Source organism: Lissotriton vulgaris, chromosome 8 (genome assembly GCF_964263255.1).
Source record: "Lissotriton vulgaris chromosome 8, aLisVul1.2, whole genome shotgun sequence".
Taxonomy (NCBI): Eukaryota; Metazoa; Chordata; class Amphibia; order Caudata; family Salamandridae; genus Lissotriton; species Lissotriton vulgaris.
In genome coordinates this window covers 287,401,487-287,426,250 of record NC_141696.1, presented here as the reverse complement: position 1 = coordinate 287,426,250, position 24,764 = coordinate 287,401,487, and the positions used below count along the sequence as shown (strand labels likewise).

The following is a 24,764-nucleotide window of genomic DNA, read 5'->3' as shown; positions in this document are numbered from 1 at the left end:
TTCTTTTGCTCACCACCCCACCCCACTTTGGACCCAGCCATATGCAAATCATTCTTGACCCTGTTCCTTCTGGGAACAGTCCAGCCCAAACTGCCAAGCCTGGTCCTTCCTTGACCGGAAACAAGCATCCTGGAAACGGTTTCTGGGCATCACCCCTCATCTGCCAAGCTAGTTTGAATCCAGTGGTGCAGTGAGCATGGGACCCATGTCTGGGCATACCCTTCCCACTTAGGGCAACGAAAGGAACACCTGATGGGCAGAATGCTGCCCAAACCAGTCCCCGTATGCTCACATTTAAGCCCAAATTTCAGAAAAAGAAAGTTGCAGCCATTATTGCAAAATATGCCACTAACTCCGAGAACCCTCCTCCAGAACAGCAGTTGGGCGCTGACTCTCATTAGAGCAGCAGAAGTCACCATAGTACAGCAGAATCTCCAGAAGTTTCTGGCAGAGAGAGCAACTGATACGGTCATTACAGTTGAAAATCCCAGATAGGTGTATAGTCCTCCAGATAGTTTATATGAGTTGAATACAAAAAAAGTGAGGGTGACATATAGTGCACAAGTAGAGCAATTTTCCGGGAGAATTTAGCTTTTTCTTAGAACATCTTTTTAGTGCCTCTTACTTTTTGACATCCCCACAGGGTGATGATGTCATACTTCCTTCACCTTTCCTTGAAGAAGTCAAACAGGCTTATGCAACAGAAGGGGCTCTTGCACATGCCCCGGCTTAATACTGCATTTGTGTTGTTTGGGATATGGACTCTTCTTATCACATAATACCTATAAGGTCAAGCCCGCAAGTGGAACCACAACACTCCATAAAACTGGATGCAAAAGCACCTGTTCGAGAAATACTCCACCAGTTGGAGTACCAGGGACTAATTGAGCTCTGTGTCTTTTAGATGAATAATCCCTTTTTCCTGTTTTAAAAACAGATCATTCATATTCTATAGTTTTCGACCATAGACATTTAAATAGTCATGCACTTAATTTTGGTATCTAAAATACACACAGTACATTACCAATTAACAATATAGTCCGTAAAAATTACAAAACAACCTTGGATATATCCAGTGGTTTTTACTGCCAAAATCTATCTCCTGAAAGCAGAGATTGGACAGCGTTTTATACTCTTGGATTTAAGTGCTGCTTTACTCATTTAGCAATGGGCTATAAGAACAGTCCAGGATTGTTTGCTGCCCGTATTATGTAAATTCTGTATGATATTGACCTGGATGCTTTATCCTATGTAATGGATTGCATAATTGTAGGATTCATTGCCTTTGGCTACTAGTTCAACTTTAAGAAATCTCATATCTCATTTCTAAGTGTCCTTTTCTTAGAATATGAACTTGCACACTAGGGTATAAGCCTTGCCTCTCACTTTTTGGAGAAATGTGCAGAAATGCAACCTCCAAATCCGTTACAGAAACTACAATCCTTGTTCGGATTCCTTAATTATGGCAGAACATTCATTCCTGAATATGCCCAGCCATTAAATCATTACATGAATTAAATCACTCTGATTGTTTTAGTTCGCTAATGACACACAGAAACACTCAGATCCTTACAATCTGACTTACTTGCTACACGTCACCTACATACACATGTGAATACTACTAACCTAGTCATCCGGGTCTTGCCGGCGGCACTTGGGTGCACTGATATTACCTTTAAAGAAGGTGAAACTGTGCCGATGACTTATAAATAGTAGTTGAGACTGCTACTATTGCTGCAATTACTCATTCTCAAACAAGAATAGATTACGATATCTTGACTGCCGTTAACCCCTTGCATGCTGATGACGAACCCCAGCCGTCATGCACTACGGTGCTCCCGTGCTGATGACGGCTGGGGTTCGTCATGGCCCGCCCCTGTTCATTTGTTTACCGCACAGCGGCGGAAACGGGCCAGCAGCGAAGGGGTTAATGCTAATATTGAGGGCATCCCATACCTAGTAAATATACATACCACTTAAATGAACAAAATATCCCTTTTGTAACTATTCCAGGAGTTGGCAATTGATTGATTCCCGACCAAAACCACAGACTAGCTTTAGTGATAGCTGCGCATGAAGGTGTTACCTCTGCGCAAGCTGGTTTGGCGGCCACACATCCTTGCTACTGCATTGTTATTGGTGGCACAGCTTATACCAACAGGCCAAAAAATATGTATCCTTTGTTGCGGCATTTGTCCACAAATTAAAGCCTCCACTGTGACCCACCCACTGCAAAAACCTGTTCATTTTTAATAAGCCTTTTGGTATTTTTTTTAAATCATTTTAGTCCTCCTATTTCAGATACTACATTCAAATGTATTTTATTTGCAGTGTATTCTTGTGCCAGATTCCTCTGGGTTTGGCAACAGTGTTCGGCTCACCCCAGCACTGTTATTAAAGACATGCCTGTCTTTATCAGGACACATGCATGCGGTACATTTCTACTCAGACCAGAGCCTGGATTTTGCTTATAAATCTTATCTGGATACTACGGCTTCTCTGGGTGTACAGGTGCATTATTCTTCTCCATATAGGCCAGAGGGCAATTCTGAATATCAGGGCCTGGAGTAACCAAAACCTGCACGATGCACAACATAAGTCCCTGAGGCTTCAAAGTTTCACAGATTTAAAACATTATTATTCATGCTTGTAAACTAATTCAAACACAAGTGAAAAGCAACAAACTTGTATTATTCATAATTCTGATAATACAATGTAAATCACGACCAAATTAAATCAGTCCTTTTTGATCCATGATGCAGTGTCTTTCAAACACATAATTTCCATATACCAAGAACTTAAAACACAAAGTTGAAAAATACATCCTAATGCATTTCTGGTTGAACCAACCCTTCTTCAGGGGACCTTCATAACAATAATGTAGTGTAGGTGATGTTTTAAGAAGTCCTCCGTGTGAACCTACAACAAAACATAAGCAATTAAAAAAATATCAGAAGTTGTAAATAAAAAACATAATTCTTTAGGATTTGCACAAGACTGGTAAAAGGTGCTCCCAGTTTCATTTTCAGTAAGTAAGGTTCTCCCAAAATGATGCATGCCGAATGTGATTTTGTGAGACGGGTAGTCACTCCATTCCTCAATCGTTAAGAAAAAGACAAGGGGAGCTGATAAACAAGATACCAAGATTAAACGCGTTTATCACCCAGTGAGATTGAACCAGGACAGCATGACATTCTTACCCGGATGAAAATGAACCTTAGTAACAAGGTCTCTCTGAAAAAGAACAACAAGTACGACAAACATGTGAGACCCAATACAAATCGGTCTAAAGTGGTAAACAGACGCTTGAGTGTGTAGTGCTGAGGTTTACCAACAAGACATGAATCAAAGCCCCATTGCTGCAAAACATGAGGCAGAGCGAGACAACAGTTATCCGACTTCAATACTGATTAGTTGCGATAAAAGTTTGACAAGGAAAGCGAACTAAGGATGCTCACCTATATGTCTATCTACGGATCTCCTCTTCTACTTCCGACTCTTGCGGCCATCCGCGTGCGTGATGTCGAGCATACGTCTGATGCCGCTTAAGAAGCGAAATTCAGCCTAATGAGCCTGAAAAAACAGGGTAACTTTATTGTTTGCCTGACCGTGAACAAATGTAGAAGAAATTATTGCTGATCACAAGTCACTGCAATTGCGGATCTAAAAGAGTAAGGCTGTACGTACTCTGTATGGAGACCAGTGAACCTATACCCTAGCGGAGAGTATCAACACATTGAATTGTGACAACATAAAATATATGCTGGCGAACAGCCGTCTGGTGTATGTGGTCAAAAATTATAAACCATCAGCAATGGGTGCATTACCGAAGTATAAAACATTAATAGAGACCCAAAACGAAAGTGTGGTGACAATTATGTGATAAGAGTGCTAATAAAAAGCTAATGGGCGAGCTGGTGCATAATCGTTCCTGCAGACGAGCAAAAGTGCAGTAGTGAATGTTGAACACAAAAACACTAATGCGATGGAAATAAACAAGAGAAATGTGCAGGTGCAAATCATGTACAAGCTGGTATAGTGATGCAATTGATTCCAAAGTAGAAAAGTACAGACACATTTACATGGTTACGTCAAGTATTTTCATAAGAAGCATAACAGTTCGTAATGATCCTGTAGACCTCCCGGAATGACCTTACCCAAACATTTGATCCAAAAGTTCTCTCTACGAGCCAAAGCTGTGTGGTAATCTATACCTCGAGTCAGATCTATTTTTTCAAGAATGGTAAATCTTATCTGGGGAATGGTGTGTGATGTGTTCACCCAGTGAGCGGCTAAACAAGAATTAAGGTTTCTGTTGCGAATCATGCTTTCATGTTCAATTATGCGTGTTTTTATCTTCCTTGATGTTCTGCTCACATAAACAAGCCAACATGGGCATTGGATAGCATAAATGACGCCTTAAGTGTTGCAGTCTGATATATGTCTTAATGGAATTTTTTCCCGGTGTGAGGGTGAGCGAAAGTGTTACCACACTGTCCACAATTCCAACATTTTCTCATTCCTTTGTGATTCTGTGTTTCAGAAAGGTGTCTGGGTTTGAGTATTTCCCTCAAGTTCTTGGATCAGTTGTGCGGGAACACAGGTTTTTCTTGAAACTATGTGGCAAAGTCAACTTCCTGTTCAATGATTTTCCAACGTTTTCTGATAATGGTTTTGATTTTAGGGGATTGCACTGAATGCTTAAAAACAAAGACCTCACGTGTACTTGTGAGTTTACTCGTCTTTCGTAACAGCTCTTCACGTTTTTTCTGTGCTACTGTGTTTTATCGCTTCTGTCAGCATGTCCTCTGGATAACCTCTCTCCTTATATCTGTCGAATTGTTCCTTTATCAGTAGATCGCTCTGTTTGTTCTGTTATTATTCTTTTGATTCTAATAAATTGCGACACCGGTAGGTGTTTCTTGAGAGAAAATGGATGCACGCTTGAAAAATGTAACGTGTTCTTTACATCAGTGAGTTTTCTGTACACCGCTGTTGTCAAGTCTGTCTCAGTCTTTTGAATTTCAATGTCTAAAAATGAATTTTTTTAGACTGGATGTTATGGGTAAACTGTATTCTGGGATTGCAAAGACTCAGTTCATGAATACATTCTTCCAATGCTTGTTGGGTTCCTCTACAGATGACTAGTATATCATCTATGTAACGTAGAAATGTTATTGTGTTTTCACACCATCTTGGGTCCTGTAAAATTTGCGTGTCCTCGAAATGCGCCATGAAGGTGTTGGCATAAGACGGTGCCCCGGGAAATCCCATAGATGTACCTGTTTTTTGCTAATAGTGGTCTCCACACAGAGTACGTACAGCCTTACTCTTTTAGATCTGCAATCATTTTTTCTACATTTGTTCACTGTCAGGCGTACAATATAGTTTCCCCGTTTTTTCAGGCTCATTAGGCTGAATTTTGCTTCTTAAGCGTCAAAGACATACGCTCGTCGTCACGCACGCGGATAGCGGCGAGAGTTGGAAGTAGAGGAGGAGATCCGTAGATAGACGTTTAGGTGAGCATCCTTAGCTCGCTTCCCTTGTCAAACTTTTATCGCAACTAATCAGTATTGAAGTCGGATAACTGTTGTCTCTCTATGCCTCATGTTTTCCAGCAACAAGACTTTGATTGTCTTGTTGGTAAGCCTCGGCACTACACACTCAACCGTCTGTTTACCCATTTTAGACCCATTTGTATTGGGTCTCACATGTTTGTGGTACTTTTTGTGCTTTTTCATAGAAACCTTGTTACTAAGGTTAATTTTCATCCTGGTCAGTGTCATGCTGTCCCGGTTCAATCTCACTGGGTGATAAATGCGTTTAATCTTGGTATCTTGTTTATCAGCTCCCCTTGTCTTTTTATTAATGATTGAGGAATGGAGTGACTACCCGTCTCACATTATCACATTCGGCTTGGTGCATGCGGCATTTTGGGAGCACCTTTCACCAGACTCGTGCAAATCATAAAGAATGATGTTTTGAAGGGCGCTAGAGAGCGCGCAAGCAGTATGGCCGCACTACTGTGAGGCTCCTGCTTCCTGGGATCAATATCCTTTTATTTATCCTCTGTAAATAAAAGGAAAAAATCGCGGAAACTTCGGAAAACAATAGGTCTAGTTTCCCTACCAACTCGGTGTGAAGCGGGAAGCAATCGGAGACCTACAGCCTTCTAGCTGCACATCGACAGCTATGACCGCGCTAGGCACCGTAACAGAGGAGAGCCGCGGTCCGGCTGCCACGGACAGGAAACACCGAGGCCTTCCACGCGGCTGCTAGGCCGCGCTTCCCACTATCGCCAGAAGAGGGGTACTCGGGGCCGTAGAGCGGTGCCCCATACATGGCGGCATAAGTCTAGTGTGCGAGACCGGCAGAAGAAGGTGAGAGCCCCCGAGGATGCCGTGGGCAACGAGACCCCGTCACAAGAGACCACTGCCGGGAAAAGAATGACTGTATTTGCGCAAGTAGGCCATTACTGGGGAATGCGCAGGCTGAACACCATAAGCGGCAATTAGTGCTGGGGGCTTGAATACCACGATCAGGTAATCGGAAGCCCTGAGGATCTGCAGCGTCGAGCCAGGTGTCGTGAGGGGGGAGAGGCTAGTGCTACGAGGGACCGCATACCCGGAGCGAGCTGGAATTCGAACCCCCCCCCACCCCTCATCACCCCCTCCCCCCCCTCCCCACCCCCCTTGGCGTGGCATTGTGTATGGGCCATAGTGAGACGATTAGGAAGTGAGAGGCACCGAGGGTGGTACTGCCGACCAAATGAAAAATGGGAATGTAGAAGGCACCTCTGAGGACTATAAATAACATTTGCGGAGCGGTGGGAAACGCGGTGCAACAAGTGACCACCCCCCCCCGCTGGAGACCGTAGCCTGTGGTGGTGGCATTGAGGAACCTAGTGACTGCCGGTGGACGTGGAAGCCCCCCCATTGCGAGCTGCGAGTTCTGCTACAAGGTCGAGTGCACTGCGGATGTGGTATCCAAGGAGGATCAGAGAACAGTGATTGCACCTGTCACGCCAAGGAAGGATATAGGAGGTGGGCCACATAACCGCAACAGGGCTGCGAGGGTGCATAACGGCTGCAGTGCAGGTGTGCAGAATAGCGACGGGGAGCAGCAGCCCTCCTGCTAGGAAGCCTTGCGCAAAGCACAGGGGCACGACACGCATACACGAAGTGACTGCAAACAAGTTGGAGCTGGCATCGCCACACTAAAGGGTAACGGGAGACCCTGCTTGGGACTATCTGGAGTGCCCACCCCGGGGCCCACACTTTTATTGAACTATGGGCAGACCTGATGCCAGGCAGCCTAAATTAAACTTTGATGCAGGGAAAAAAGGAAATAAACCTGCCTCAGAGGATCATGAGTTGCAATAGGGGGGTTCACCCAATAAAGTCACTGGGACCTGGGTACGTATATTGCTGAGAGAGAGGGGTCCCAGTAAACAGACAGAGAAATATTCACAAACCATCAAGAAAAATCAATTGACAACAGTCTGCTAACATTGTTTTTATTTACAATGTAGCTGAGCCACTTATTCTGGCAATTGAAGTAACATTTGTAACTTTTATAAAGTGCCCAGAAAAAAGGGGAAGGGGAAATAGTGCAGTGAGTGTAGGAAGGGTAAGTGACATAAAAACAAAGCCAAAGGCTACAATCAAAGATTCTTAGGCTAATTCTAATTGTCAATGACCATAAGTTCAAAATCATTATTACAACATAGCATGCTTCATTTATCATTATTACAACATAGCATGCTTCATCATGTTGTAATAATGTTTTTGAACTTATGGTCATTGACAATTTGAATTAGCCTAAGAATCTTTGATTGATTGTAGCCTTTGGCTTTCTTTTTATGTCACTTACCCTTCCTACACTCACTGCACTATTTCCCCTTCCCCTTTTTTGTGGGCACTTTATAAAAGTTACAAATGTTACTTCAATTGCCTGAATAAGTGGCTCAGCTACATTGTAAATAAAAACAATGTTAGCAGACTGTTGCCAGAGGATCATGAGCAGGAGACTGTGGCACAAACCAGTGGAAGTCCTAACTCACAGGCGTTCGACATAAATAACATTTTGCAAGAGATCCGTCAAGGGTTTGCAACAGTGGTGGACAAGGTAGACCGAATGTCGTCCAGGATGGATGCAATCGCACGCAAGTTGGACGGACACGAAGACCGTATCAAAAAGATGGAACGTCGCATATCTGATGTCGATGTCACTGCCGGCATACGACGAAGCTCACAAGAATGGACAAACTCCTGTGCACAATAGCAGCCAAGAATAAAGACTTGGAAACGCCGCAATAACATCCGCATCATAGGAATACCGAAGTCGACGAACACTGGTCATATGGAGGACTATATTGAGAAGTTGCTGCTGGCAACTATTGGCCGGGATGCATTTTCCTCGCAGTTCATAATAGAAAGAGCGCACAGATCACTCTGGCCGAGACCAGCGCCTGGTCACCCACTGCGTCCCATCATTGCAAGATTACTGAATTACCGTTATCGGGATGTGGCCCTCAGGGCAGCACGGAACAAACAGTTGTTGACATAAGATGGGAACACCTTCTCCATATACCCAGATTTTACACCTTATATACAGGAGGAGAGGCGCAAGTTTATGGACGTAAAGCGGAAACTGCGAACGGCTCAAATTGATAATGCACTCCTGTATCCAGCAAAACTCAGAGTGACGCATCAAGGGAAACAAAGTTTTTTCACGAATCCGCAACAAGTGGAAGACTTTCTCCGATTGGTGAAGAGGGCGAACAGGGGAGGAGGTGGCCAGGAGGTACCACAGCGACAGGATCGGGGTGATGACGATGAGGATATGGAATAAATGCTATTCAGGGATGCTCTTATAAATGATAGTGTGGACTCTGGCGGTCTGGTTTATCACAAAGCTTGAACTGTCTAACCGGAGGTGAGACCTTTCCAATTGACTCATTTTCATGTAAATTATCGAATCCCAGGCTCCGTTCCCCCAAGCCGGGGCCTGCCGTAACATCACGGTGAGGCTTGAGGGGAGCGGAGAGACTGCGTGGCTGTCTGGTTGTGTACCCCAAAGGGTATTCCTCCACGAAGGACCATTATACATTGGGTGAAAGGGTTTTGACATGGTGGTTAATGCTGCTGGGAGGTGGGGAGGGGGTGTGGGTTATGGATTCTGGCAAGTTTCGGTTGCTTCAGTGGGTGGGGGAGGGAGGGCACTGAGTTTGAATGTTTGAATATACGTTTGGGGATGGGTAGCGGGAATGGTTGGAAGGTACACATGATGGTCATGCTCTATGACTGTTTATTCTTCACAGGTAGTTATAGATTTGGTTTTTGGTGGAATTGGTGTGCACATTGCATGGTCACTATCATTATATGTGTGGCGCGTCTAGGGACTGGGCGTCGCTATTGTATGGAGAATTACAGGGATAGTAATCTCCCGGGCCCATGCACTCTGCTGCTGTGGATGAGCTGAATGTTATTACATGGAATGTGAGGGGGTTGGGAGATCCGCTCAAGAAGCGCCAAGTGCTTTCTTATCTGGACAGGCACCAGGCCCATATGGCGTTATTACAGGAGACTCACTTTAACCCGCAACACACCAACACCTTTGCTAGTAAATGGGCGGAGCACAGGGTATTCTCCTCCTATTCCTCGTATGCGAGAGGCACAGCTATTCTTATAAAAAAGCGTACGCCATTCACATTAGCAGGAGCAAGGTGGGATACACCGGGGAGATATTGCCTACTCTGGGGAAGATTGGGACTGATTCGGTCACTCTAGCCAGTTGCTATGGACCAAATATAGATGATCCATGGTTCTATACAGAGTTATGGGCCAAAATAATAGACATTGGGTCCAATCACATAATTGGGGTGGCGACTTTAATGTTGCACGCAATCCAGATGTTGATGGATCGCACCCTGCCCCCCATCACTATACCAAGGCACGTACTGTAGTACACACCACACTCCTGGAGTACAATTTAATAGATGCCTGGAGACATTTGCATCCCCACGACCTGGAGGGTACCCATTTTACTGCGCATGCAGCATCGTGGGCGTGCCTAGATTAAATATATTCCTTTCTGTGGGACTGTGCTCTGCGATCTCAAGGGTGCAACACCTGGCCAGGACTTACTCAGACCACGCACCTGTAAAGCTTACCTTGTCCTCTGCGGATTTTGGCCCATCGCGGAATAGCTGGAGATTGCAACCTACCATATTACTGGACACTGTGTTCCAGGAGGAGCTTAGGGAGGAGGTGCAGGATTTTTTTGCACGAAACAAGGATTCTGTTGACAATGTAGAGATTATATGGGAGGCGTTTAAGGTCACATTGAGAGGTTTTTGCATGGGGAAAGGGGCTGGTGTACTTAAAGACATTGTGAACACTCTGCATACACTTGAGACTGAGTTAAAATCGTTGGAGACGTCACTGGCTCTCAAACCAGATGGTGTTATTCAATCGAAGTTTAGGGAGAAGCTTACAGAGTATACAGATGTGGCCCGTAGAGAATTGCAATTTCGGGGGAGGCAGTGGACAGCCCGCCGATCTGGCGAGGAGGCGAGCCCGGGTAAGGCACTCGCTGAAACAATTAGACGTGCACGGGGCTCCAATGTGGTGCTGGAGTTGGAAGGGTTGGATGGGCTGATGTACAGGGACACTACAAACATACGGAATGCCTTCACAGCACATTATACTAAATTATACACAACTACACTGACGGATGAGCTTGATTTAGATACCTACTTGGGAGATGTTTCCTTGGGGTGGCTGAGTGACGTGCAGCGACAATTTTTAAGTGCCCCGTTTGAACTAGATGAGGTGAGGGAGGCAATTATGCATATGCAATCCGGGAAAGCCACAGGGACAGACGGCATTCCAGTAGAGTTTTATAAAACTTACATAGACCTGATTGCCCCCATACTACGGGAAGTATATGAGGATGCGCTGGAAGTGGGACATCTCCCTCCCTCTATGAGAGAAGCCCTCATCACCTCTCTATTAAAACCGGGAAAGCCACCACAGCAATGTGATTCTTATAGGCCCCTGTCACTGCTCAACTGTGATGTGAAAATCCTTGCTAAGCTCATAGCCACGCGTCTCAATCTCCTTATGGAAAACTTAATCTTGCCCGACCAGTCGGGCTTTGTACCCGGTAGAGCGACGTCCCACAACCTGAGAACATTTTTTACGGTCATGAATAATGTCTCGTCGGAACTACCTTTGGCTGCTATTTTTTTAGACACCACAAAGGCTTTCAATTCTATTGAATGGGACTTAGTCTTTGGAGTGATGTCGCACATGGGATTTCGTCCCATTTTTCTCTCCTGGATAAAACTATTATACTGCTCACCAGTGGCCAAGGTAACCATTAATGGTAAAGTTTCCCAGGGGTTTTTGGTTACAAGAGGCACGAGGCAGAGCTGCCCCCTGTCACCATTACGTTTCGCGATAGCTGTGGAACCGCTGGCGGCAAAACTACGACAACATCATAAGGATAAAGCATTGCGGTGCAATATGAGACCGATATTGGTCTCTCTATACCCTGATGATATCGCGCTCTATATTCGTGATCCCCAGCAGAACCTGAGCCCCGTCCTTAGGGAATTCATAATTTTTGGGGGACTCTTGGGTGTTCAAATAAATTGGAGCAAATCTTGTATTTTTTCCCTTACTGATGCGACAACTAGATTTCCACTGGATTACCCGATAGCATGGTGTGAGGATGAGCTGAAATACTTAGGTATTCGCATAACAAGAGATGGAGACGACTGATGCGTCTTAATTCTGGGACCGCTATGGTCCGCAGCACTGATAACATATCACGTTGGATCCCTCTCCCCCTATCCATGGCGGGGCGAGCGTCTCTGATTTAACATGGTGATATTACCCCAACTACTTTACCTATTTCTAAATATCCCGTATCATCCCGGAGCATATTTCTTTAAACAGTTGCGGTCCTAACTAACACGCTTGGTGTGTGGGGGGAAATAACCTGAGGCTCCAGTGGAGTGTTCTCACTAGGCCGTATTCCAAAGGGGGGTTTGGCATCCCTAATTTCGAATTATACTACTGCAGCACGCAGGCGCATTACGCATATTTTTGGGTACACCAACCACAATATATACCTCAGGTGGCTGCGGACCATTGGCTTGCTCTGCCGGTTCCAATTGACGGTGCACTGTATGCACCACTTACTGGTAGAGACAAGACACCAACTACAGTGACTTGCACGGTTGCTGCTTGGGCACATATAGGCAAGATATTAGATGTGCCTATGCTTTACTCACCACTTCTGCCGCTAGTGTATCACCCGACCATGCCCCTCCTCCAGGAGGCTCTTTTCCATAGGTTTCTGGAACCCACAGAGATTAGGACCTGGGGGGACTTATAGCATGAGGGAAAATTTCGCACACTGGAACACATATTTCAGGGTATACAGCAGACGCCACTAGACACCTTCCTGTACATTCGCCTCTGACAGGGACTCCGCTCTATTACCCCAGATTTTCCTACAGAGCCCCAGGCCCTAGCATCGCTACAGCTGATACTTCAGGACGCAACAACCAAGCGTCTGGTATCTGTCATGTATAGGACAGTGCACGCGCAGAGAGAGGAGACAGCTGCACCAGCAAGGACTAGATGGAACCACGAACTGGGCATAGAACTGACGGACAGGCAGTGGGAATTCTGCTCACAACAGACTGAACTGGTCTCGGCAAGTAGTAGACTTAGATTGATTCACTATAAGTTCCTTCACAGACTATACTACACTCCAGCTCATATGCACAGATACAAACTAAGGGACACTGACACATGTGACCGATGCCGAGCCCCTGGAGTCTACTTCTTACACCTTGCTTGGGAGTGTGCTGGAGTGCAGTTATACTGGTTGCAGGTTTTTGCTGCACTATCCAAAATGATAAATGTCCACGTAGAGCCTTCACCAGTGCTTGCCCTGTTGGGTTACGTTGAACCGTTACAGGCGGTGCACCGCAAATTTGTAGCCCTGGCACTGTTACTGGCCAAGAGGAGAGTGGCATGTAGATGGGGCAGAGGAAGAGCTCCCAAATTCAAGGTGTGGATTGACGACCTAATTTAATGTCAAGAACAACTTGCGATTTATGCAGAGATTCTACCTGTAGCGTCCAGACCTGGTGATATATGGGCCCCGTTGCAGTGCTATTTACTGTCCCACACTCGGACGAGCCCCCGGAGGGATGCAGGACCTGAACCCATAACGTAGAACACTGTGATTACACGCTTACACTGTACATGGGGTTGCATGGAGGAATGAGGTGCTGGGGTAGTGAGTGGATGAGGAGCTACTTGCAGACCTTTGCGGTGCTCCACTATGCTTGCGTGGAAATGGAGCAAGACCCCTAATGTATTGTGAGAGGCAATACTATATGTTTCTTGTTTTACTTCTGCTTATGACCCCTAATTGTCAGACTTGATCTCGTACATACCCCCTAGATATTTTGCTTTAACAATGCCATCTGGTTCTTTATGCCTATGTTGTACAGGAAGACTTTTGAACCATAGGGAACTTGTTGACCACTATTTTGATGGACTGAAATCATTTGCAACTGCCTAATGACATATACTGTATCTGATGTTGACTTGTACAAATTGTGTATGAGTACATGTGTAGCATGTTGAGTTTAAGAAAATCAATAAAAATAATAAAAAAAATGATCATTTGTATTTACAACTTCTGATATTTTATTAATTGCTTATGTTTTGTTGTAGTTCCACACTGAAGACTTCTCAAAAGATCACCTCGACTACATTGTTGTTGACTCAACCCAAAATGCATTGGGATTTATTTTTCAACTTCGTGTGTTAAGTTCTTGTTATATGGAAATTATGTGTTTGAAAGACACTGCATCATGGATCAAAAAGGACTGATTTAAGTTGGTTGTTATTTACATTGTATTGTCAGAATTATGAATAATACAAGTTTGTTGCTTTTCACTTGTGTTTGAATTTGGTTACAAGCATGAATAATAATGTTTTAAATCTGCTAAAATGTGAAGCCTTAAGGACTTATGTTGTGCATCGCACAGGTTTTGTTTACCCCAGGCCTTGATATTCAGTTGTTCTTAGTGAGGGGTTGGGGCTATACCCAATAACGGGATAGCACGCAGAAACATTTTTTGATAAAGAGTTAGAATTGTTCAAGCTTTTCACAAACATTACCAATATAGGTCCACCCAAACACAAAGCAGTGTTTAAGGCAGTTCTTAACAGCTATAGTATTAGGCACAGAGCATAGTTGGATCTACCATCTTTATGGTGTTCAGAGAGTTTTGAACAACCTCCCTAAAACATCTATGGGTGGCCAGACCCAATGTCGGGCCCTTTCTGGCGTCAACATGTACATTCCCCACTTTGTCAGCCCAGACATTGTGGCACAAGCCACACCCTTTGTCGTGACAAGCAGTTCAAGACATCTATCACTGCAGCAATCGAGGAGAAACCTGTACCTCTCGGCTGGATTCCTAGAATTGGGGGCTATATAGAAAGAAAGTGGCGTGGAAGCATTCGGACCATCATTCTGAGCACCAGTGCCAGTCCTTGGCATTCAAAGTACGAGAAGTGTAAGCTTGCCACTCCTTCCTGGTTCCAAAGACAATCGGCTTATCTCTATTAATCATATTGTTACATCATGTGGCTGATTGTTAAGGGTAGGCCACAGGAGCCATTGGTAGTTCCTTAACTCCTCTTGCTACTATACAGGAAATTCCTCTACAGCTAGTGAGCTCCACGGAAGAGATTTCACCCCAGCTGATTAATGGCCACTTTCTTCCTGAACGCTCTGCTACAGAACTGGCCGACAGGGTTCTGGCCTCCACTCTACTTCACATAAGCTAAAAAGAGGCTCGTCCCTCGTGAACATTTCAGATGTTTTACTACCAGTTGGAATTTTTGTGATAAAGTTCCTTATGGCCTATTCGGCCCTAAGGAGATCCTGCAGATACCATATGTGCGAAAAGTTTCTATGGGGGATGTAATAGTAAATGGGTTACATTCTGATGATTGAGATGTTAAAACAGTAAACTCCATGCTGTCTGATCTGGAGTATTATATTGTTTTTGAACCAGGGAACTTGTACTTAAACTATGATAACTATGCTGAAATTCTCTGGTATCATTATTATGAACATCATTATTTGCCTCCAGCTTATGTTCAATGCGCACTTTTTAATTACACACAATAGGAACATTGGCCAACTCCCCCACATGGGAAAGCTAAAGCATACTAAGATAAATTTACATATTATACAAGATATGACTCGTCAGGCCTACCATTCTTTGATTTCACACTTGTCGGTGCACCACCAAAAAAAAACATGCTTACACAAACTAAACTCATATATTCGTACTTATTTGTTACATAGTTGGCTATTAAGGGCTTTGATTATTGGAAGGATACATGAAGTCAATTTGGGGTACCAAACCTTGACAACTTCAGGGGACGGAATATGTTTTCAAGTCTGTTTAATCTCATCCCAAATGTGTTTTACAGACCACATGTCTCGGATTTACTAAGATTAAAGAAATGAATGCACCCTCTATTCCTTCCATCACCCAGCTTGAGAATTGGCAAACGGTCCATGAATCACGCTAAGAACAGCTCAACAGTATGTTGCAAAATGGTGCATTTAATGCCACACTTTCAGATCCTCATAGGTGGTTATTGTGGCCGCTGGAAATAAATGGTTGTCAAGCATTTTTTATGAATTCCATACCAAGGTTTAAAGCTAGCAGACGTGACCCTTGTTATTCCTAATCGCTACACTCACAACCTATTCAATGGGGAAGTTTTGTCAACAATGGTTAGAGCACTCTACACTATCTGCAGCGTAACAACATCTTTCTCTCCTATTGGAGGACATGGACCTATCCGATTTTCTATTTGGTCCTCAGTGTACACGTTCAAAAAAGATTAATTTATACTACATATATTGAAATTTGGAAATTGTTACAAATGGAAGCTGCTGCACGTTTAAGACCAATTGATCAAAATAATTTGGATAAGTGCTTGCTGTTGATAATGGTAATAATACGTTGTCTTCTTGCATTTACAATCTGAATAACATTGTGTCATCTGTTATCGATATCATGCAAACTTACATGTCTACCGTTTACCATGCAAAGAATCTGCTTAGGTCCAACATGCAGTTTAGCTGGATCTTTCAGACCCTTAAAAATGGTTGTGTCTCTTGGTGTTACCTTAATTCCAGCGACCTATTCATACCTTTCAATCTAAAACATAAACAACGGCTCATGTCGAAAAATACGCAACCTACAAAATGTTACATCTTGAGAAGAAACACCTTTGGCTGTATGGTAATACATGGCATTGCCATTGTCAACATTTCAATTCACAGCTTCCATGGAACATTTCCCTGTCGATAGATATGAGCCCCTAGGAGGCAGATTCAATAATGAATTATGGTCACTCCCATTTTCTTACCACTGTAAACGTGCCATCAAAGAGGTCTTTATTACTGGAAAGGACTGCAATTCAACTGGTGGACATTCACTCATCTTTAAACAAATTACCAATCCCCCTGCATGCAATGTTTTGGTAAACAAGAAACTGGTGTGGGAGCACACTGCTTCACCTCCCAGCAGAGTCGCCCCTGGGCATCATGGTAGATGCAGTTCAGATCGACAAGCGAGTACACTTGGAAAGTCTTGAGTGTTTCACCAGGTGGGTGCAGATTAGTGCTGGCCATCTCTGGACACGTGTTTCTGGATTATTATCCGTCATCAGCAGAGATTAGGCAAAATTATTTGGGGTTGCTGAGCAGGCTGCCGTATTCTTGGAACGCAGTATCTCTCCAGGCGCGCAGGTGCCTCTCCACGAGCTCGTCAGCTCAAAGCGGCTCGAGGGAGCCTTTAAGTAAGAAACTGGTGTGGGAGCACACTGCTTCACCTCCCAGCAGAGTCGCCCCTGGGCATCATGGTAGATGCAGTTCAGATCGACAAGCGAGTACACTTGGAAAGTCTTGAGTGTTTCACCAGGTGGGTGCAGATTAGTGCTGGCCATCTCTGGACACGTGTTTCTGGATTATTATCCGTCATCAGCAGAGATTAGGGGATACAGGGATGGCGAAGACAGCGAAGATAGCAAGATCGAAAGATGATGCATCGCGAACACTCTACTACAATGACCAGAGTCCTCAGGGGCAACTTCCGCCAGTGTGTGAGTAGTGTGCGACCCCACCCCTCTTTGTTTTGGTAAAAAATTTCACCTGTAATCTCCAAGGCATACCAGCCACTTTACTCCCACTAATTACAGTTGTTTCAAATGGAAGTTATTTAAGGTTAAATGAGCAAGACTGCTGCGGGATGCACCCTGGGATTCCATACATTTCATCAGTTTCCCAGATAGTGACCTGCTGTAACAACATCCTCTTTCACCCCACGCCCCCTCAAGGGGATGTAGATAGTTAATTGCGGCCTTCCATTCCAACTTTGAAGGCTGATTTGTAACATGCTAAGCAGGATCAAAGTGCTTTTGTTTAAAAAGGGAGTTGCATCTACTAGAGAAAACTTTGAATTACAAGTCAAAAGGGTATTCAGTGAGTACAGTCCTTGTGAAACACTAACCTCTCATTACAGCGAGTAAGTCCATTGCATTTTTAATGCATCCAATGCTGTCAGCCTTTCACACTTTTTTACAGTTGTGGGTTTTAACTTAGTCAGTTCTTTCTTTCGAATCACTTTTTGGAGTAATGCCAGCTTTTATTTATTCCCTCTTTTCATTTTGGTGTTATTTTCGTTTCTCCACAATGAATGTTGAACTTCAAGGGCTTGTGTGTGCTTGCTTCCTGATTGAAGTCTTAGGATCATCAAAGACTTCACCTACAACACCTGGACTCCATTGTTGGGAGTCCTGAACCTGCCATGTGGTGCCTATGCCAGTTCTGGGCCACTGGAGGTATTTGCTGCGCTGCAACTAAAAGAAAATTGAAATAAGCAACCAGGATGTCTGGGGGGGTTGTTTTGATTAGAGTTGTGATAATCCTTAGACCATTAATTCCAAAGTGTTTAAGCTTTATTTCCCTTATTTTTGATATTCCAACAGACATTCATAAATAAATAGAGCATGTCTTTTCAAAGAAACGCCACATTAGTAAATCGCACAATTCAAAAATGTTTGATATAGAACTATATTCAACATTTCCATAGTTCAAAACATTTTTTTTGTGAGAAATAAGAATAATAATTGGAACGTTTTTGCAAACAAATAATAACAAATCAGTATTCACACCCTGAAATTAAACCAGTCCTACATTCATATTAACTAACGCTGGGCAAAGCAATACGCTAAGTTTGCATAGTTTGCAAAGCTTGCGCCACTACGCGAACTGCACGTAGCACAGTGCAAACATGCGTAGCGTAGTGCAGTGGTAATTTTTGCTTGCTCGCGGTCCTCAATGTCAAGTTGGCGACCACAAGCAAGCAAAATGACATCCCCGCGAGACTTTTTCCTCGGTCAGGATCAGCACCATCAAGTTGCCGATCGCGAGCATGGAAAATAAACCTCCCGGCGAGATTCTCAACGCGGGGAGGTCAGGTTTTTCATTGCGAGTGGTCACGTATGCTCGCGACCGCTCAGAATGAGAAACTACCAGTCCGCATTGAGAAAGCTGCTGCTCGAGTAAAAATCTACTCGAGCGGCAGAAAACTACAGCTCGCACTGTGCAAGATGCCGTTTTCAATGATAGCACAGTTCCGGATGCTTGTCCACACTGTGCAATCATTGAAAACGGCATCTTGCACAGTGCGAACAGGCTACTATGCAGTTCGCGTAGTGTAATGCGTAGCTCGCGTAGTTAAGCGTAGCGCTACTTCGTGAACTACGCTCAGTCCTAATATTAACACCAGACGGACAGTTACTCATTTTCAAAACACACGTTTCCTGTCCTGCCTGTGAGAGGATGGGGATACCTAACCTACTGGTGGGTGTTGTCAGAAGCTACTGAAGGAAATATTATTCAACATTCCTAATGACACACCCCATCAACTGTCCCCCATACTCAAAGCCAACGCATTTCGAATCCCTAACATATCCAGGATTCTCTTCAGGACTTGGACTTGAACTTGGTATTTTGGCTCTTAATTGTGGTGTGGGGTTGTTCCACAGGAACTGATGTCCAGAAACGTTGATTCAAATCTTATATTGTGATCAAAGCTTCAAATGTATGTGACGTGTGGGACAACTCAGTGTTGTCAGTCCATTATCTTAAAATTGAAAAAAGCCATAATTGATGCGGACGCTTTTAAACAACAGCTGTTCCCAAATTGTATCTGTTTCCTGTAATTCTTTCTCTATACTGTGGGAAATATCAATCCAAATGCTACTCTGCTTCCAAACCGGCAGCAACTGCAAGAAAAGCATTCCTGATGCAGTCACTGCCACCGCCTACACTAAGTGAGCACCAACCTTGATTACACCACAGCGCTGGTTCCATCAATTGCGTCATATCTAGCTTCCAGTTACAATGCTTTTTAAGTCGATGAGACGAGGCAGTGGCCAGAGATGCCACCAACATTGTGACTGACCATGACATAAACTGACCCTTGCAATTTAGATCTTCTACCAACTGATGTGCATATTTATGCCTGTTGCTCCAAGAAATCTCTCTGGTGCCTCTGTAGGCTCCTGTCAACTTGTTTATTGTTTGCATTTCTTGGACATTGACATATGTCATTGAAGCAGTCACCGGCACCAGGTGTCGCTGAGTTTCAAGATTGTAATGAGTACTTGAAAGGTCGGCTGAACCAGTCGTTTTAAATATGTACAGAACAGTGACTTGGTTCCTGTATGCATGTCATGCTGTATATGAAACCAACAATGCCAATAAAATTGGTTTGCAATGAAACATAGACAAGTAGTTGGCTCTAGAGCTTGTTGATGTGTACCAGCTTTTCCAGCTCTCTTCCATGGCATAGATAAACTTAAGGACAGACAAATCATGTTACACTGACATGAAACTGTCAAGCCTGTGACTCAACACTTTTTAGTTTCCATTTAGCATGCTAAAGCAAGTTGAGGAATAGAGCTATGTAACCTTCCCAAGCAAAACATTATCTAACCTCCAGAAGGGGCACTTCTGTGGGTCTTGCCCAGTGTTTCTGTACCCAAATGACAAACTGAAGGCAAACCAAACCTAACTGTTCAGGACACATGGCACCAGAAAGTCATGAAGTAACAGTTAAACGGAGCCTACATGTTCTATCATTTGGATTTGAATGAAGAGTATCTATCCCCAAGATGAACTATAAGAAGATCAGTTATACAGCAAGTTTTAGCACTGCGTTCTGTTTTGATACAAGTGTCTCATTTTCGGCATCTCATCTCTTCCTGAAGTGTTAAAGGAAGAAATTAGGCATGTTATCCAAGGAATACCCAACTGCCTTAACTAAGTTAGCAATGCCCTATACTTCGTCAAGTTAAGTGAAGAAGACAGCTAAACCTTTATTGAAAGTCTGCCAAGCCCTTCACAACACCCATCTCAAACTTAAAAAGGCAAAATTACACTTTTGACAAACTCTTTGAAATTCTATGTCCACATCTTTTCACAACAAAACGGGCAGCCTGCCCCAAACAAGATCTCTGCCCTATCACTGCCCCCTCTGCCAGAAAAGTTATCTTTCCTTCCTTCATTCCTGTGATTAGCCAGTTACTGCTCATGGTAAACACATGATTTTGTAGCAGGCGGTGCACCGTTGCCAGATTTGACACAAAAGTAGGGTGTTCTTAAATAGCCCAAGAAATGCCAACTCCATTTTAAAGCATTCGTGCTAAATTCACAGAAGCTGAGAACTTTGACGTTTCTCTAACCACTGAATTGGTGATTGATGCTAGACGTACTGGTCTAAGAGCCATTTTGACACAGAAACACTGACCCTAAAGCCCTATGACTAGTATTTGCTTATGCCAGTGATAGCCTAATGGACCTGGAACAGGTCTATAAGGGAAGACTTGTAGTATGGTCCTGCAGGCACTTGTATCTGCTCTTTATGGGAACTCCTTTACTGTTATCACAAAAAGTTACTCACTGTATTTACGAACTCCAGCATTAAAATGCCATTCAGGAGAGAGAGATGAGCAATTTGTTGACAAGATTTAAAGTTTAAAAAATATCATTGCCTTAGTAAGAACAAAAACCACCCTGACTTTGTTTCCAGGTTTACTCTCGCCATTTCACAGAGCACATCGGTGGCTGTGAAATACCTTTGCAGTCAAAACCAAGTGCACTGAGGAAAAGAGATGTAATCCAAGCGTCACTGAATAATCCTATGCTGTGTGCAGTAGCTCACTTTCTTGAAACACCAAGATAGAGGATTCTAGCATGCGCATACAAATCACATTGAGAAAGCTATCTTCAAGACCTCAAGGCTTTTTCTGCATGTTAGGAATGGATTTCCTTAACAACATTACAAAGGACTAATACTAAGATGAGCATACTTGATTATTCCTTACTCTCAACAAGATCACAAGGTTGATCTGACGTACTAAGTAATCGCAGCATGGTAGCCACCAAGACAATGTAATGAGAAAGTGTGGTTCCCTTTGCTCAATGAACTGTTGGAAAAGAAAGTATGCCAGGGTCAGTCTAGACAAAGGTTTTTCAGTGGAACCTTGACAAATGTTGGAATTTCAACTAACCTGTGGAATGATGTAGCAATCTATTTCTTTGAGCGTGTTGCAACAGGACAATACCTACCGTAGCCTCTTATTAGTTCTCATGCTTTTCTGAAGTGATTGTTGTTTTAAGAACCATGTCTGATGTGGTCATCCTAGAACTAGACAATATTGTCTCTGTTTTTTGCATTTCATCAGTAGTGACAAAGTCAGACAATGGTCACATCTTTTGTGAAGTAGAGTTTAATGATTTTGCCGCAGGACTGGAGATTAAGCATTGGACAATAACACCGCTTTGGCCTCAAACTAAGTGGTTAGTTTCCCATTTCGAGGCTACCTTCAAAAAAGTGCTTCAGATCGCCATGGACACGCACTAGCTAATCTCTCCAACTTTTTGTCAGACTCTGTATGATTGAAGAAACACTCCTTATGGAACGATATGTGTTTCACTAGCTGAACTCTTGTTTGGAAGAAACATTTGCATGAAAATGCCACCTCTTACAACTTGATCCTCAGATAACATTGGGAGTGCAACTCAGAAAGAGAATAGGGTACTATACGTTAACAGGCTGTCTACCTCTCCCTTCAAATATTTACCAATGAAGATGCTTCTGAAATCTAAAGAAACCCACAACGGTGGCTTCGACGCCCCCAGCCTCTGTTGTTAAGGACACTAAAGGATTTATTATCCTATTTAGGTGAGACCATCATACCATCACTCACAGCTCTTTCTCTTTTTTAACCATGACTGGTGATCCCTTTGAACTCTTGCCTGTTGAAGAATGGCCCACTCCTTATGACAGTTGTGAGTAAAACTGAGTTGCTGACTTGCACACTGAGTGGGGCCGATGCTGATTCTGCTAATTAAATGTTGTTCAATATTATACTCTTCTCCCATTTTAGAAACTCTCCCTTTTTCTGCTTCCTCGCTTGCTTTTTCTTCTGTTCATTATGGCTCTTGTTACATCATGCTATGTTTGCTACCCATCTCTTCCAATTGCTTTTGTCGGGCAAGAAGAAATGTTAAGGCTCCTGCCTCATTACTTTTATGGACTGATTGAAATTTACTTATAAGTTATGGCGAGAAGTTTTAACTTGGCCTTTCTTATCTGACTATTGCGTCATATGCAGTGCATGACAATGTGATTCTGATGTGCAAATAAGAGGAGATATGTCAGGAAGGTCCATAGGATGAGGAATTAGATTATTGTTGCTGTTGGTACTCTGAAAAGGATTCTGCACCTGCCAATCAGACCAGACTTTTCTGACATAGTTTGATAAGAATAGTAACACTAAATGTTTAAGACTACAGAACTGTTAAATACACAGATTCTTGTGGTTATGAATACTGGTCTTTGACTACCAATGTATCCCAGCAGCAACTTCCATTGTAAAATAGCCAGATCTACTGTTGTTTCAATGTTTGTTGTTAAATGACCCTGCATACCCAGTTGATAAAGGCCTTTACTTGTTCTTAATCACGTCAGTCCCTTTTAAACCTAGGAACAGTGCCCACTTGAAAAAGCATCAAGAGCACATTTTTGAGAGTTATATGTACCTCATAACCATCAGTCTTGTATTCAGCTACTTCTGGGTCAGAAAGTGCTGTTAGTCAGTTGCAAGGAGGAACTTGCAAGAAGGAACTTGCAAGATGGAGAGCATCATAGGAGTCAGGCTCTGAATTAAACACAGTATATTTGTTGTTTAGCTGGGAAGAAGTGCCCATTGTGAGATTGATTGTTACTGTAAGGTATGTAGCTTATCTTTAATGTACATTTTATTTTAAAACAATGCATTGAGAAATCACGGTCTCCTTTACCTTGGAACTTCTTTCAGGCTGGACCTTTAACCAAAGTAAGAATATGCAAGGATAAAGAGGGAAAGCCCAAGTCATTTGGATTTGTCTGCTTTAAGCACCGCGACTCTGTGACATATGCTATAGCCCTTCTCAATGAAATACGCTTGTATGGACGACCCATTAAGCTTCAATACCAAATTGGTAAGCTTTAATTATGACTGGAAGAAATGTGTATGTAACATACAAGGTCTTATGAACAAAGACTTGCATGTAATGTTTTAACATATTAAATGAGAAGACTAAAAGGAATATGAAAATGTGAGCAGGTATCAATTACGTATTTGCAATAATGTCACATTGGGCTTAATAAAATATTAATACAACTTCCTAAATGGTTAAAGTTTTTTCACAGATTTGAATTACAACAAGACATTGCATAGGGACTATACAATTTAAATAGACCTACTCACCCCAGGAGTACTTGGATATCTACCTAAACAGAGGCTTAGAAGGTATGAGTTAGACCATATCATACTATTAATGTAGAAAATGGCCACACAATTTTAAAATTGGTCCAAACTGGTGTGTAATTTACAGATAATTGTGAGGAACATAACACCTATGCTTAATTTTTGTATTCAGACTAATTTCTCTACCACTACCAATAGATCTGTTACAGCAGATTGAAAACAACATTAAGACTTTATTAAAGGGATACGAATGAGGTTGAATGCCGTACATTTGCACATGTCTAATGCAGCTGGCGGACTGTAGCTCCCACATATAGAGTTATACCGGCTGGCTTATCAGTTGTCCAATGCAAAATATGGTTGTAAGACACATGGGAAAACTCTGGCATGGGTAAATACTGTGCAACATATTTTGAAATCAAAAGGTGACCTAAATGGCGTATATACAAACCAACTGCATATACAGGCAGACCATAACACAATATTACATTCCTCTCATTACTCCTGGAATAAGGCACACAAAATGTTGAAAGTATCGGGGTCCATACATGCAGAAGCTCTGATATGGAAAATGCAACACTGTGGATTAGTGACAAGGAAAGTGGATGGTCCGTATGGAAAGAGTGGAGAATTAATCTCGTAGGCTTTAGTAAGTAATCTAATTGAACTTCACTTTACTTCTTTGACAAAATTCTCTCTAATTTTATCACTTCACTTTACTTCTTTGACAAAATTCTCTCTAATTTTATCACTGTATTAGACCGATGTTAAAGATGAACAAGAACACACTAACTGAATCCCCTATTTTCAGAA

At 43.0% G+C, this 24,764-nt stretch overlaps 1 protein-coding gene across 1 annotated transcript in view; it reads left to right on the top strand.

Annotated features, from left to right (window-relative positions):
- The window catches only part of RBM11 (RNA binding motif protein 11), a 196,095-nt gene that overhangs the window by 22,963 nt on the left and 148,368 nt on the right, over positions 1-24,764 (top strand). Inside the window, exon 2 of the mRNA XM_086933265.1 lies at positions 23,520-23,682. Coding sequence (XP_086789391.1) covers positions 23,520-23,682 — 163 coding nt within the window. The remainder of the gene's footprint in view (positions 1-23,519; positions 23,683-24,764) is intronic.